Source organism: Emys orbicularis, chromosome 19 (assembly GCF_028017835.1).
Source record: "Emys orbicularis isolate rEmyOrb1 chromosome 19, rEmyOrb1.hap1, whole genome shotgun sequence".
In the NCBI taxonomy this organism is placed as follows: Eukaryota; Metazoa; Chordata; order Testudines; family Emydidae; genus Emys; species Emys orbicularis.
The window spans coordinates 19,306,420-19,319,931 of record NC_088701.1 but is presented as its reverse complement, the minus strand read 5'-3'; the positions used below and the strand labels follow the sequence as shown (position 1 = coordinate 19,319,931).

The 13,512-nt window shown below is 48.9% G+C and overlaps 1 protein-coding gene across 1 annotated transcript in view; it reads right to left on the bottom strand.

The window, feature by feature from the left end:
* The window catches only part of PFKM (phosphofructokinase, muscle), a 58,237-nt gene that overhangs the window by 1,108 nt on the left and 43,617 nt on the right, over positions 1 to 13,512 (bottom strand). Inside the window, exons 16-22 of the mRNA XM_065419335.1 lie at positions 12,623 to 12,710; positions 11,342 to 11,494; positions 6,929 to 7,093; positions 5,164 to 5,225; positions 4,221 to 4,332; positions 3,479 to 3,578; positions 17 to 122 (exon numbers count right to left, since the gene is read on the bottom strand). Of these exons, the coding sequence (XP_065275407.1) occupies positions 17 to 122; positions 3,479 to 3,578; positions 4,221 to 4,332; positions 5,164 to 5,225; positions 6,929 to 7,093; positions 11,342 to 11,494; positions 12,623 to 12,710 (786 nt within the window). The remainder of the gene's footprint in view (positions 1 to 16; positions 123 to 3,478; positions 3,579 to 4,220; positions 4,333 to 5,163; positions 5,226 to 6,928; positions 7,094 to 11,341; positions 11,495 to 12,622; positions 12,711 to 13,512) is intronic.

Below are 13,512 nucleotides of genomic sequence, written 5' to 3'. Positions count from 1 at the left end.
TATTTGGAAAACCTACTCAAAATCTGTCTGTTCTTCGAGTTCGGCGAGTGGCTGGAAGACGAGACTCCGTCTGCGCATGCCCAGGAGGCAGGCTGAATCCGCGGTGTTGGCAAAGATACGACCTGCAAGGAATTGGAGTGAAACCATCTTAGTACTTCAGTACCCAGCCCTGCAGCTCGCTGATTCTGTGCCCAAGTGCATGTGCAGAGGAGGCAAGAACCTGGACAAGGAGGAAGAGAACAAAGGCAGCCTGAGGCCACTCTCAAATGTGACAGTGAGGCCTCTTGCTGAATGCTATGGGATTGCCCAGTCCCCTGAGCCATTCATTCTGCCTGGAAACAGGTTCCACCCTGCCCACTGATTGCATGGGGCGAATATCCCTGAGGACATGAGGATTTTGAAATCTGTATGTTCCTGGAGACTGACGCTAGGTGAATTCAAAGTAAGTGAAAAGCACAACTGGATGCAAGGATCCTTCCTCCTCACTGCATTTGGTGACCTTAGCGGCCCCGGCAATTCATTTCTAACCACCTCCTCACGCGCTAAGCTGCCTGCTGCTCCACGTTCCGTAATAATGCCTACCTCTTTTCATCAGTAGATCTCAAAGCGCTTTACAAAGGTCAGTTTCGTTATCCCCATTATACAGATGGGGAAATTGAAGCACAGAGAGGGGATGTGACGTGTTCAAGGTCACCCAACAGGTGCCCCATATTTCCGGAGTCCGCCCAATGCTCTAGGCCACACTGTTTTGGTACCATAAGCCTTATCCCAGCCTCTGTTAGGTCTCTGCTCAGCAGTTTTTGAACAGCCAAATTCTCTTCTCCCCCAAATGTACCCTAGGTGTCTGAGACTCAGGCTCTTGCAGTTGCTAGGGCCAGCGCTGGTCCTAGCGCTTGTACTCGCGTCTGTGTTTCTCCCCGCCCCCCCAGCAGAAAAGAGGAGCTGCCTCCCCACCCAGCTGCTTTCCCACAGTCTGAAACACCCTCCTTGCCTGTGAAAAACCAGGTCCTAAATGCGCTGCGTTAGGGTTACCACCTTTGTGAAAATGCACTGAGAACTTACAGTTCTCAACCTCTGCCACTAGGTGGCGGCAGCGCCGTCACCCACTATGCTGTAAATGCAACACTCACCCACCTTGTCTCAAATATCCTGGGACCCACACAGCTACGGCAACACTGCAGGCTGCCCCCAAGCAGCTGGCAGAGAAGCAACAGCCCCAGTGTGGATTGCCAATAGGGTGACCAGATGTCCCGATTTTATAGGGACAGTCCTGATATTTGGGCTTTTTTTTTTTAATATGGGCTCCTATTACCCCCCCACCCCCGTCCCGATTTTTCACACTTGCTATCTGGTCACCCTAATTGCCAAGTGCTTTTAAATCACTGCCTTTCACCCCTGATTTAATCATCCATTTTAATCTTACTTTGCATTTGTACTTTTTAGTTATTTTCCTTTAAAAAAGCTGATTCTCATTAGTTGATGACTACATAGAATCATAGAATATCAGGATTGGAAGGGACCTCAGGAGGTCATCTAGTCCAACCCCCTGCTCAAAGCAGGACTCATGCCCAGACAGATTTTTACCCCAGATCCCTAAATGGCCCCCTCAAGGATTGAACTCACAATCCTGGGTTTAGCAGGCCAATGGTCAAACCACTGAGCTATCCCTACATGTTGGTTTGTGACTCAATACAGCCTTTTCACTACATTTGGTGCTTCTTTTTCCTAACCAGGAAGCTGTAGTGTCTATTAGCTTAACATATATTTATTCAGATTCTTAATTTTTCCTTTTTTTTTACTCTTAGAAAACGGCGAATGACGCATTTCTTATTTACTACATTAATTTTTTACTCAAATGTGTTGAATACATAAGAAAAAAAAATTAGTTTATCAAAACCAACTGATTTATTAAACAAAGGAAGCATTGGCTGTAGTTGGTGAATTGAACTGATTGTTTTCTGGTCATTATAGCCCAGATCCACACACAGTTAGCACCTATGTTGGGCGTTTAGGCACCTAAGTCCCTGTTTTGGCATCACTGCAATCCACAAAACTCAGAACCTGTAGGCCCCCGAACTCGCTCAGACCTAAGTTGTCCAGGTAAAAGCTACCTTGGTGCTTATGTTTCTGCCCCGTGGGCATGCACACTGCTGCATCCCTCTAGGAATCTAGATGCCCATCTCCCACCGGGGTCCCAGAGTGATTCACAAACTGGGGGAAGACAGGTGAAAGGCCACCTGCTGGATCAGGTCTCATTCAACACCCTGATGGAGGGGGTGGTGCCTACTCTTAGCCCAGTGGTTAGAGCACTCGCCTGGGATGTGAGAAGGGAGATCCCGCAAATCCTACCTCTCCAGAAAGTGCTCTAGCCACTGAGCTATGGGATAGGCTGGTAGGGGGCTTCCTCAACCTCTCCTGCTGAAGCTGTTCCACTCTGGATAAATAATGGAGCGATTGGAGCCAGGGGACTGGATGCTGGGTCTCCCTCCTCCCAGGTGGATGCCCTTATCGCTGGCCTATAGAGCCCTTCTCTCTCTCTGGCCCAATGACCATCCCACTGTGGATAAATACTTAAATAGTCATTGGGCCAGAGAGAGAGAGTGGCTCTGTAGGCCAGCGGTCAGGGCACCCGGTGGGCGATAGGAGACCAATCTTCCATCGACCTTGCACTGTCGGGGATTAGGTCGACTTAACTATGTCTCTTGGGGAATGGATTTTTCATACCCGAGAGGTCGCTCTGCCGATACAATTTTTCAGTTGTCTTTCAAGATTTTAGAGCCAGTAGATCTCATCCTCTCACCTCATTTAGATGGAAATAGAGTAACCACATGTCCCGATTTTATAGGGACAGTCCCTATATTTGGAGCTTTGTCTTATATAGGCCACGGCGCCATTACCCCCCACCTCCTGTCCCGATTTTTCACACTTGCTGTCTGGTCACCCTAGATGGAAAGAGGAAAACACACTTTCCTGCTTTTTTCAACTCCCAATCAGTTCCTCAACTTCAGACGAACTAATCATGGAACTGAACTAGTTGAATAAACTGAACTGAAGAAAACAGACTCTCTGCGCTTGCAGCAGAGGCCATTGCTGTTAAAAGCTGGTTTAGCACATCAGCAAACTCTAGTTCCAGGTGCTTTCCCCCCATTCAGTGGTTTGACTTTCTTTAAAACTTCGACAGCAATCATGTACTGTTTGAATATTTTTTTATTTAATTTAAATGTTTTTAAAAGATTATAGTAAGTTTAGGCCTCAGGTAGGTTGTTAAATTTGAAATTAATTTGAAAGAAAAATGGATTTAATTTCAATAACAAATCCCATTTAAATAAAAATCAGATTTTTTTTAAATCAATTTTTATCCACCCGTGAATGTAGCCGGGAAAGCATGTGACATGTGCACCCAACTACTGCACAGAAAGGTAGGTGGATGGCTCTGCCTGGGCCATAGGGTCTCTTCCCAATGTGATGTGTAACCTACCATGCCTGGAGTATTCCTTGATTTTTCCGGTGAGCCATGCCACAGACTTCGCACCCATCTTAGTTCCAAAGTTCCTGTCGAAGGGAGTCGGCGTTCCACCCTGCCATTCGCACCGAGAGAGTCAGTTTGGTTTCAGGCAAGAAGAGTCATGACAACAGGGAGAACTCGCTGCCTTTCAACGGGATACCTGGTGCATCACCGACCCGGAAGGCAGAAAAAATCGTACAAGGGCTATTGCTTCTGGACACTGTACCAACCCCCAATGCCAGCACCTGTGATCAACACCAAGACCCCCAGCACTTGGCCCAGCAAGGCGATTCCCATCTAGAACTGTTCTCTCCCACCAGAGGATTTGGGAGCCCAGAAGAGCTACTATTGGCTCTTTAAGGTGGTGTTGCTGGAAGCCAATCCAACTGCTCCTTTCCAGAGGTTTGGGTCACTTGGATGAAGCCATAGGGCAGAGGAAAGATGGTACTGAAGTGAGAAGGGCTTTGCTGTCTAGAGGAGAGTGGCCTCTGTTATTTAGCGTATTATAATGGCCCTGACTGAGATCCGGGCTCCATTGTGCCGAGCGGTACCGAGACAGGCCCTGGCATGAAGAGCTCAGTCTAAGCAGCCAAAGGGCAGGACAAAGGTCACTCACCAGCCGAGTGGCAAAGCTGGGACCAGAACTCGGGTCTCCTGAGTCCCCGTCTAGTGCCCCATCCACTAGACCGCGCTACCTCACCAGCTTCGTGTGTACCTGCTGCATGTGTCCCAGCACGTTCTTCCTGCTCTCGAAGATGCCTTTCCCTTCCTCCGAATACAGGTTGAAGATGAAGTCGGTGGTGTAGTTTTCGTTGCACTTCTCATTCCTGTGAGAACAAACACGAAAGCCCAAGTGAATGAGGGGTGGACACGACAGACAGAGACAGGATACTCAAGTAAGTGGCTTTAAAGCATTGGGTGACTGGGGAAAAACTGGGGCAGGAGGTTTCACAAAGAGAGAAATATAGACTGGTGAGGCAGAGCTGGATGGCAGCTCAGGGTCAGCCCTTTGGAAGTATGCTGGGCCTGTATTGCCTACGGTTTTCATTTGTGAGTGCGGCTGGAAGGTTTTTTTACCGTTATGCCAGGGCATATCATGCAGGGAGATGAGCAGATCTTTTCCCTAGACAGATCTGGAGAACATTCCCAAAATTACTAAATGCCATTGAAAGTCAATGGAACCTGTGTTTCTAAGGCCCAGATCCTCAGAGGTATTTAGGTGCCTAATTCCTATTGAAATCAATGAGCACCTAAAAACCTTTGCGGATCTGGGCCTAAGTGGTTTAGGTGCTTTTGAAAATGTTGCCTTATAACTTATTGCACCAGGATTCTGATTGCTGTCCATCCCCTCATAGCACCATTGTTAATACAGGCTGTGGAATATACATCCCACGTAAGAGGCGTCCGCCATAATATGGACTCTCTAATGCTGTTCATGGAAAAGTGCTTTACGAGAGGGGAAAGTCTCATCCCTGGGGTACAGCTGAGGAAATTGCTAGACAGAGAAGGCAAGTGACTTGCCCTAAGTCAGCCAGCAGGGCTGTGGCAAAGCCAGGAACAGAACCCAGGTCTCCTAAGTCCTGGTCCAGCATTTCAGCCACTGGCCCCTGCTGCAGCCTGTGACTGTCCCCAGCCTGACTTGTTTTGATGCTGGTTACCTCAACACCAGGCCTCTCTTCACTGTGGTCTTCATTTTCTCACACAGATGCTCGACGTTAACCTGTTAACGTAGAAAAGAGCAGGAGGCTTCTTAGATTCCTGTGAATTTTTTTTAAGCAAATCCAGATATTTTAAAAGCAAATTTTTAAAGGAGTAAATGCAAATCCCCATCTCGGGGGGCGGGAAAGCATCTCCGGTCAGTCGATAAAGCTCAGCTAAAGCTAACTAGGCTGCAGAAATGCCCGTGTGATGTATACTTAGGCCTGGTCCACACTAACCCCCCACTTCGAACTAAGGTACGCAACTTCAGCTACGTTAATAACGTAGCTGAAGTCGAAGTACCTTAGTTCGAACTTACCGCGGGTCCAGACGCGGCAGGCAGGCTCCCCCGTCGATGCCGCGTACTCCTCTCGCCGAGCTGGAGTACCGGCGTCGACGGCGAGCACTTCCGGGATCGATTTATCGCGTCTAGACAAGACGCGATAAATCTCTCCCAGAAGATCGATTGCTTACGCCGGACCCGGAGGTAAGTGTAGACCTACCCTTAGACTGCAGTAATTGAGGGTTCAGAACTGCCATTGATTTTAATGGGACGTTACAGCCAATGGCAAAACAGTGGTGCTGGCGTGGACCCTTGGAGGAGTAGATGACCCTAGCCCCAGCACTCAAGTATCAGGGGGTAGCCGTGTTAGTCTGTATCTACAAAAACGTCAGGGAGTCTGGTGGCACCTTAAAGACTAACAGATTTATTTGGGCATAAGCTTTCGTGGGTAAAAACCTCACTTCTTGCACTGATCATAGTCTAGTTACTAGGCTCCATGCAGGAGTCGCTGGGTGAGATCCTTCTGCCTGTGGGATGCAGGAGGTCAGAGTAGATGAAGAATGGCCCCCTCAGGCCTTAGAGTCTATGGGCCAGCTTCTCATTCGCACTGTTATTGTTTATGATTTGTATTCTGGCATGGACCAGGATCCCATTGTGCTAGGCGCTGTACGGACACAGGCCAAAAAGCCAGTCCAGGCTCCAAAGTGCTCACAAGCTCCAGTTCCTTTGTGTTGCCAGAGCCGTAGAAAAGGGCATTGGTGTAAATAAGAACCAGGCCCTATGAAAGCCGGAATAACTCCACTGCAGCCTAGGGCCTTGCTCTGGATTTAGATCAGGGTCACTGAGAGCAGCATTTGCTCCCTTGCCTGACACGAGCCTTTCCAGCAGGAAGTGGGACAAGTCCGTCCACACCGACCTCCGTGGGATCCCGGGACACTGAGACCCTCCGATTAGTTTGCATCTCTGCCCTCCGGGATACGGGCCAAGGGCTGAACTAAGCAGGCACTGCTCCATTGCCTTTGGTGGACTTGCACTTGTTTCTGCCAGGGGTGCACTTGCCTTGAAGTCTCTGGAATGCCATGTCCCTGGGTGGCTCGTCAGCAGCGGGGAACAAACCTGGGGCCTCTTGACCGCGAGACTCCACTGGTTGAGCTAAAAGGTCCATCGCTCTTAGCCACGTCTGTAGCAGGCGCATCCACCTGTATGTGGTGCTATCCCATCCACCACTCGAGGGAGAGCAGAGCACCACACTGACTGGGGGTGGGTCAGACCATCGGGCCCTGTTGGTTCTTAGTACTACACCTGCTGTGCGTTCTAGGTACACGCCTGTCCAGTGGAGGGTGCTTGGACTCCAGGTGAAGAAGTCTATGTACAGTGTACTTGTGTTGTCTACTTGAGCACAGGGGAACAGAAGAGTTGGTTGTAGGTAAAGAGAGTCTCACCTGTAAGTCGCGGATGGTGAAGGGATCTTCAAAAATATAAGCCGCGTCCGCTCCTGAAGCCAGGCCTGCCATGGTGGCCAGATAGCCGCAGTACCCTCCCATGGTCTCGATAATGAACACCCGCCTCTTGGTGCCGGCTGAAGATTGTTTGATACGGTCACAGGTCTGGGGAGGGGATAGGAACAAGATTTACGTAGAGCCGCTTAATAAAGGAGATCAAGGCTGGGGTGATACGAATGAGGGTTAAAAAACTACTCTGGGGGTGTGGGGAGAGGGCATGTCTGTGAAACACCCAGTGAAATCTTTCATTGGAAGCGAGGTAGAGAGACTTGCCCACTCGCCCCAGAGCAGGAAGGCTCGTGGAGTGGAATGACTCTCTCTTTAATAGCAGCGAGGTTGAAGTGTAGTTCTCTCTTAACTGCAGAATTCCACAATGCCTCAGATTCACTGGGATCTTGTTCTGCTGGGGTGACTTTGAGAACCTGGGCCAAGCAGGCAGTGGTAGCAGATAACAGGGCCCCTGGGGTGGGGGGGGTGTCACAGTAAAGTTTAGGGGTGGATTGGCACCTTGCAATCCAGCCTGAGTTATAGTGGCAGCATGTGGCTGCACCGCCCCAGGGACAGGGTAGGATGTGAACTGAGACTCAATCACTGCTTCACCATCTCTCCATGGGAGGGGAGTTAGCTGCCAACCCTTTTCCTGGCATAGCGTACGCCTCCCTCCACGTGGGCACAGCTGCATTGGCTGGTGCATTGGGAGGGAGGGGCACTGCTTTGGCTCCGCCCACTCCCCACCCCTGCCCACCTGCCTGCAAAGCAAGGGGATTAGCAGCCCAAAGGCTGCGCTCTTCTTTGCCCAATGTCTGGCAATCATGGTATCCCGTGCAGGGGAAGTGGGCTCCTCATGAGCATACAAGAAGGCTCATAACTGAGGCCTTAGAAAGATGCAGCTGTTACGGATCAACTCATGTACATTTTATATTTGCAGTGGTGCTGAAAACGCTTTTTATAGAACAACACAAACAGTGCTCAGAATTTTGACTGTAATGTAGCCAGGAGCTGGGCAGTGGATCAATCTAGTGGATTCAGCCCTCAGAAGAGAAATATACAAATCAGGTCATTGCTAGAGTTCGTTGGGGGGGGGGGGGGGGGAGGGAGAAACTTTTGAGGTTTTTTTCATGTTCAGTTGGAAATTTTGAGAAATTTTGTAAACTTGAAATTTCAATAAATAAATAAATTCAACCTCCTCTATAATTTCATCAATGTTTTTTCCTGATTCCCCCTCCCTGAGATTTTTAAGGCAAGAAGGAATCTTTGTGATCATAGAATATCAGGGTTGGAAGGGACCTCAGGAGATCATCTAGTCCAATCTCCTGCTCAAAGCAGGACCAATCCCCAACTAAATCATCCCAGCCAGGGCTTCATCAAGCCTGACCTTAAAAACCTCTAAGGAAGGAGATTCCACCACCTCCCTAGGTAACCCATTCCAGTGCTTCATCACCCTCCTAGTGGAAAAGTTTTTCCTAATATCCAACCTAAACCTCCCCCACTGCAACTTGAGACCATTACTCCTTGTTCTGTCATCTGCTACCACTGAGAACAGTTTAGATCCATCCTCTCTGGAACCCCCTTTCAGGTAGTTGAAAGCAGCTATCAAATCCCCCCTCATTCTTCTCTTCTGCAGACTAAACAATCCCAGTTCCCTCAGCCTCTCCTCATAAGTCATGTGCTCCAGCCCCCTAATCATTTTTGTTGCTCTCTGCTGGACTCTTTCCAATTTTTCCACATCCTTCTTGTAGTGTGGAGCCTAAAACTGGACACAGTACTCCAGATGAGGCTCACCAACGCTGAATAGAAGGGAATGATCACGTCCCTCAATCTGCTGGCAATGCCCCTACTTATACAGCCCAAAATGCCATTAGCCTTCTTGGCAACAAGGGCACACTGTTGACTCATATCCAGCTTCTCGTCCTCTGTAACCCCTAGATCCTTTTCTGCAGAACTGCTGCCTAGCCACTCGGTCCCTAGTCTGTAGCAGTGAATGGGATTCTTCCGTCCTAAGTGCAGGACTCTGCACTTGTCCTTGTTGAACCTCATCAGATTTCTTTTGGCCCAATCCTCTAATTTGTCTAGGTCCCTCTGTATCCTATCCCTACCCTCCAGCATATCTATCACTCCTCCTAGTTTAATGTCATCTGCAAACTTGCTGAGGGTGCAGTCCACGCCATCCTCTAAATCATTAATGAGATATTGAACAAAACCGGCCCCAGGACCGACCGTTGGGGCACTCCGCTTGATATCGGCTGCCAGCTAGACATGGAGCCATTGATCACTACCCGTTGAGCCTGACGATCTAGCCAGCTTTCTATCCACCTTATAGTCCATTCATCCAGCCCATACTTCTTTAACTTGCTGGCAAGAATACTGTGGGAGACCGTATCAAAAGCTTTGCTAAAGTCAAGGAATAACACGTCCACTGCTTTCCCCTCATCCACAGAGCCAGTTATCTCATCATAGAAGGCAATTAGGTTAGTCAGGCATGACTTGCCCTTGGTGAATCCATGCTGACTGTTCCTGATCACCTTCCTCTCCTCTAAGTGCTTCAGAATTGATTCCTTGAGGACCTGCTCCATGATTTTTCCAGGGACTGAGGTGAGGCTGACTGGCCTGTAGTTCCCCGGATCCTCCTCCTTCCCTTTTTTAAAGATGGGCACTACATTAGCCTTTTTCCTGTCATCCAGGACCTCCCCCGATCACCATGAGTTTTCAAAGATAATGGCTAATGGCTCTGCAATCACATCCGCCAACTCCTTTAGCACCCTCGGATGCAGCGCATCCAGCCCCATGGACTTGTGCTCATCCAGCTTTTCTAAATAGTCCTGAACCACTTCTTTCTCTACAGAGGGCTGGTCACCTCCTCCCCATGCTGTGCTGCCCAGTGCAGTAGTCTGGGAGCTGAGCTTGTTCATGAAGACCGAGGCAAAAAAAGCATTGAGTACATTAGCTTTTTCCACATCCTCTGTCACTAGGTTGCCTCCCTCATTCAGTAAGGGGCCCACACTTTCCTTGACTTCATCTCTGACCTCCTGCATAAAACAGGCCAGAAAACCTCACCCAATAATTCCTGCATCAAGCCCATAACTTCTGCTTGAGCTATAGCATATTTGAAGGGGATGTCTACACCGCAGATGGGAGATGGAATTCCCAGCTTGGGTAGAAGTACATGCGTTAGTTTGGCTGGAGATCCTAGCTATGTATTCGGCCAGCTAACTGAACTGCTGTGACCAACTGCTATTTGCTGCACTAGCTTGACACCCCCCCCCACTGCTGTGTAGATGTACTCAAAGACTTCCAGGGTTGGAGAATCCACCACTTCCATTGGTAGGGAGAACAATCGAGATGGTCGGGGTCAAAATTCAAAACATTCCACCCTGCTCTGGTAACTAGAATAGCACTCAAACCATTGTTCGACTCTTGAATGAAATAAGACAGATGTCTCCAAAAGAAAATTTCATAGGAAAAAATATTTATATTTAGTTAAGGTTGCTTTAATAAAAAATTTAAAAATAACCAAGGTATTGCCTTAATATCTGGGAAATATACAGGTAAGGAATTGTGAAGTAATTTCCTTTCTACATAAAGAAATATTTCAATCTTTTTCAGCAATTCTACCTTTCATTTTTACATCATTACACACTTCCTTTACCGACACTAACTAATAACTTTCAATATATTTTTAACCTTTACTATGGACTTGTTGCTGATCTTTATATAACAAAGACAGTAAACATTTGTATTCCTTTTGAGAATTGGTAAGAACATAACATAAGTGGCGCCACCCCGCTTAGCCCCCCCCCCCCCCCCCCCCCAAGTTTTAGTCAGGGATATATAGTAAAGGCATGGACAGGTCACAGGCCGTGAATTTTTGTTTACGGTCCGTGACCTATCCATGACTTTTACTAAAAATACCTGTGACTAAAACATAGCCTTATTTCTAGTGATAGATTCAAGGAGCTCAAGTATTTAGCTTAATAAAGAGAAAGTTAAGGGGTGGCTTGATCACAGTCTGGTACCTAGATGGGGAACAAAAACTTGCTAATGGGCTCTTCAGTCTAGCAGACAAAGATCTAACAAGATCCAGTGCCTGGAAGCTGAAGCTAGACAAATTTAGACTACAAATAGGCTCATATTTGTAAGTGTAATTAACCCCTGGAACAATTTACCAAGGGTCGTGGCAAATTCTCCATCACTCTCTAGTTCAAACAGCAGGTACTTCCGCGAAGTTCTCTGGCGTGTTATGCAGGAAGTCAGAGGAGATGATCACAGTGGTCCCTTATGGCTTTTGAATTTACAAATCATGCTACTTGTGGACTGGGGGTTTTCATAGCAGGAAGAAGATTTCAAATGCTTTACCGTGGTGATAGTATTGAGGGCGGTGTCTGCTCCGATGCTGAAGTCCGAGCCGGGGACGTTGTTGGACACGGTGGCTGGAATAACACACACCGGGATACAGAGCTCTTCGTATTTGCCACGACCTTCCACGAGCTCTAAGCTCCCAGTGAAAGCCTACGGGATGCCCGGAAGAAAGGGAGAGCAGCATTGAAAAGTCCTGGGTTAGCTTCTGGCCGGGGCCACATTCACCTCTAGGGGCAGGGAGGATGGTGACTGAGTTGGAAGCTTTTCCTAACACTTAGTAGTTTGGTAACATCATCCTGGCCCCACTGAAGATGGGTGTTTTGCCATGGACTTCAATGGGGCCAGGATTTCCCTTGGTGCTGCATCTGGAAAACGGTCAGCGTGAAGATAGGATTAATCGTACCCAGAATGAGACAGTTAGGTATTTATTATTTGTATTATCACAGAGCCTGGAATCTCCAGTCATGGATCAGGTGGTCGGCACGGTACACAGAAAGGACAGGAAGGGTATTCTGCTGGGTCTAAGGCCTTTTGGGGTGGGATCAAGATTGGTTCCATTTGATTCAGGGTGGGGTAGCAGTGGCCCTGTGGGATGCTCCCCCCCATACCCTAAAAGCTTGAAGACAGGCAGCGTGTCCAGCAGGTGCCCAGTGTATTGTTTTGCACAGAGGGGCAAAGAACTGACACCAGTGCCCTGCATCTACCATGAGAACTTTGCTGAAGATCGCCCAGTGTCCCACACAAACACATTCTGTTCCTCTCGGAAATGGAGAACCCAGGAGCTTTATGATCCAACTCCAGCAATGCCACCCAGACACCTAGTGTGGGGAACCAGCCATTCTAGGAAGCCGTAGGGAATGGAACCCTGACAGATCCCCTGAGCCTGGGGAAGGAAAAAGAGATGGGCCTGGAAGGGATCAGCCCACAAGTTGAGTTCCTTAATGCCCTGGTGACTGGAGCCCCAGAGGCTGAGCCCCGCTCTGGATGAGACTCAGCACTCAGGCTGCATTGGGATAATCTTTGCTCCTGAGTCACCACAGGAGATTTCCAACATTTTCAAGGCATTGACAGGCCTGGCAACGGTCAAGTTCCTCCAATAACGACCCCCTATTCTTGGTGAGCATCTTTGCACCCGGCCAAGCAGCTGGCCTCATGTCCCCCAGGATTCAGATCTCTTCTGGAGTGTTCCGTGGGTGGAGAAAGGTGGCTGGCCCCCTGCTACCCCACAGGCCCCAGGTTCTAAGTCTGTAAAGACTCACTGCAGCCTGCCTGACTCACCTCAAAGCCCCCGATGACGATCAGCCCTTGAATGTTAAAACTGCTGATGGTTGCGCTGATTTCCTCCAAGTATTTCTTAGGCAGAGTCCTGTTGGAGGCAGAAATGCCAGAAAAAGGATCAATGCACCCTCCTGGGCCTGTAGAGTCCCTGGATGTGGAGAGCACTGAGTCTGGCGTGGAAGGAGATGGCACAAGAGGAATTTGCTGGGAGGACACAGGGGGACGGGGCTCAATTTGCTGAATGCAAGGAAGAGACTGGATCCATTTGCAAAGCTCCAGACTAGTTAAGGGCTTAACAGACTTGCCATCTGATCGTTGCAACGGTTGCTTCAATCTCCTCCATCGAATGCACGTATGTGTGATCACGTCAATATCCCCCCCGTCCCCCAACACATCATTCATGGCATCCTGCTGTGTTTTAGAACAGGGATGTTCTCTCCGGGCTCAGGATACCATCAAGCAGCTCTCGCTTCCAGGGTGAGGCCAAGCATGAGAAGCCATGGAAAGCCGAAAAGTAAAAAGCAACTGAAATGAGCGGCTCAGAATGGCAGGGCCATCTCGGCTTCCGCTTGCTACAGCATCGCTATGGAGACATGCGGGCCACAATCCTGCACTGCCCGAAGTGACAGCTGGTTGCAGCTCCCTGATCTCCAGTCGCCTGGGCCTGGCAGAAGGAAGAGCTGCTTGAGGGGCTAATTTAACTTCCGCCGCTGGTGTAAGCTTCATGGCGGAGATTACGTCAGTGGTAAAGATCACCTCCATCATGGCTCCTTTTCACTCAGGCTAAGGATGCGCCTGGGCGAATTCTCCAGTCTGTATCTCTGGTTGGTTTCACTCTGTGCTGCACATGTTATTTATGTGTGTTACGTAGCACCTAGGAGTCCTGTCAT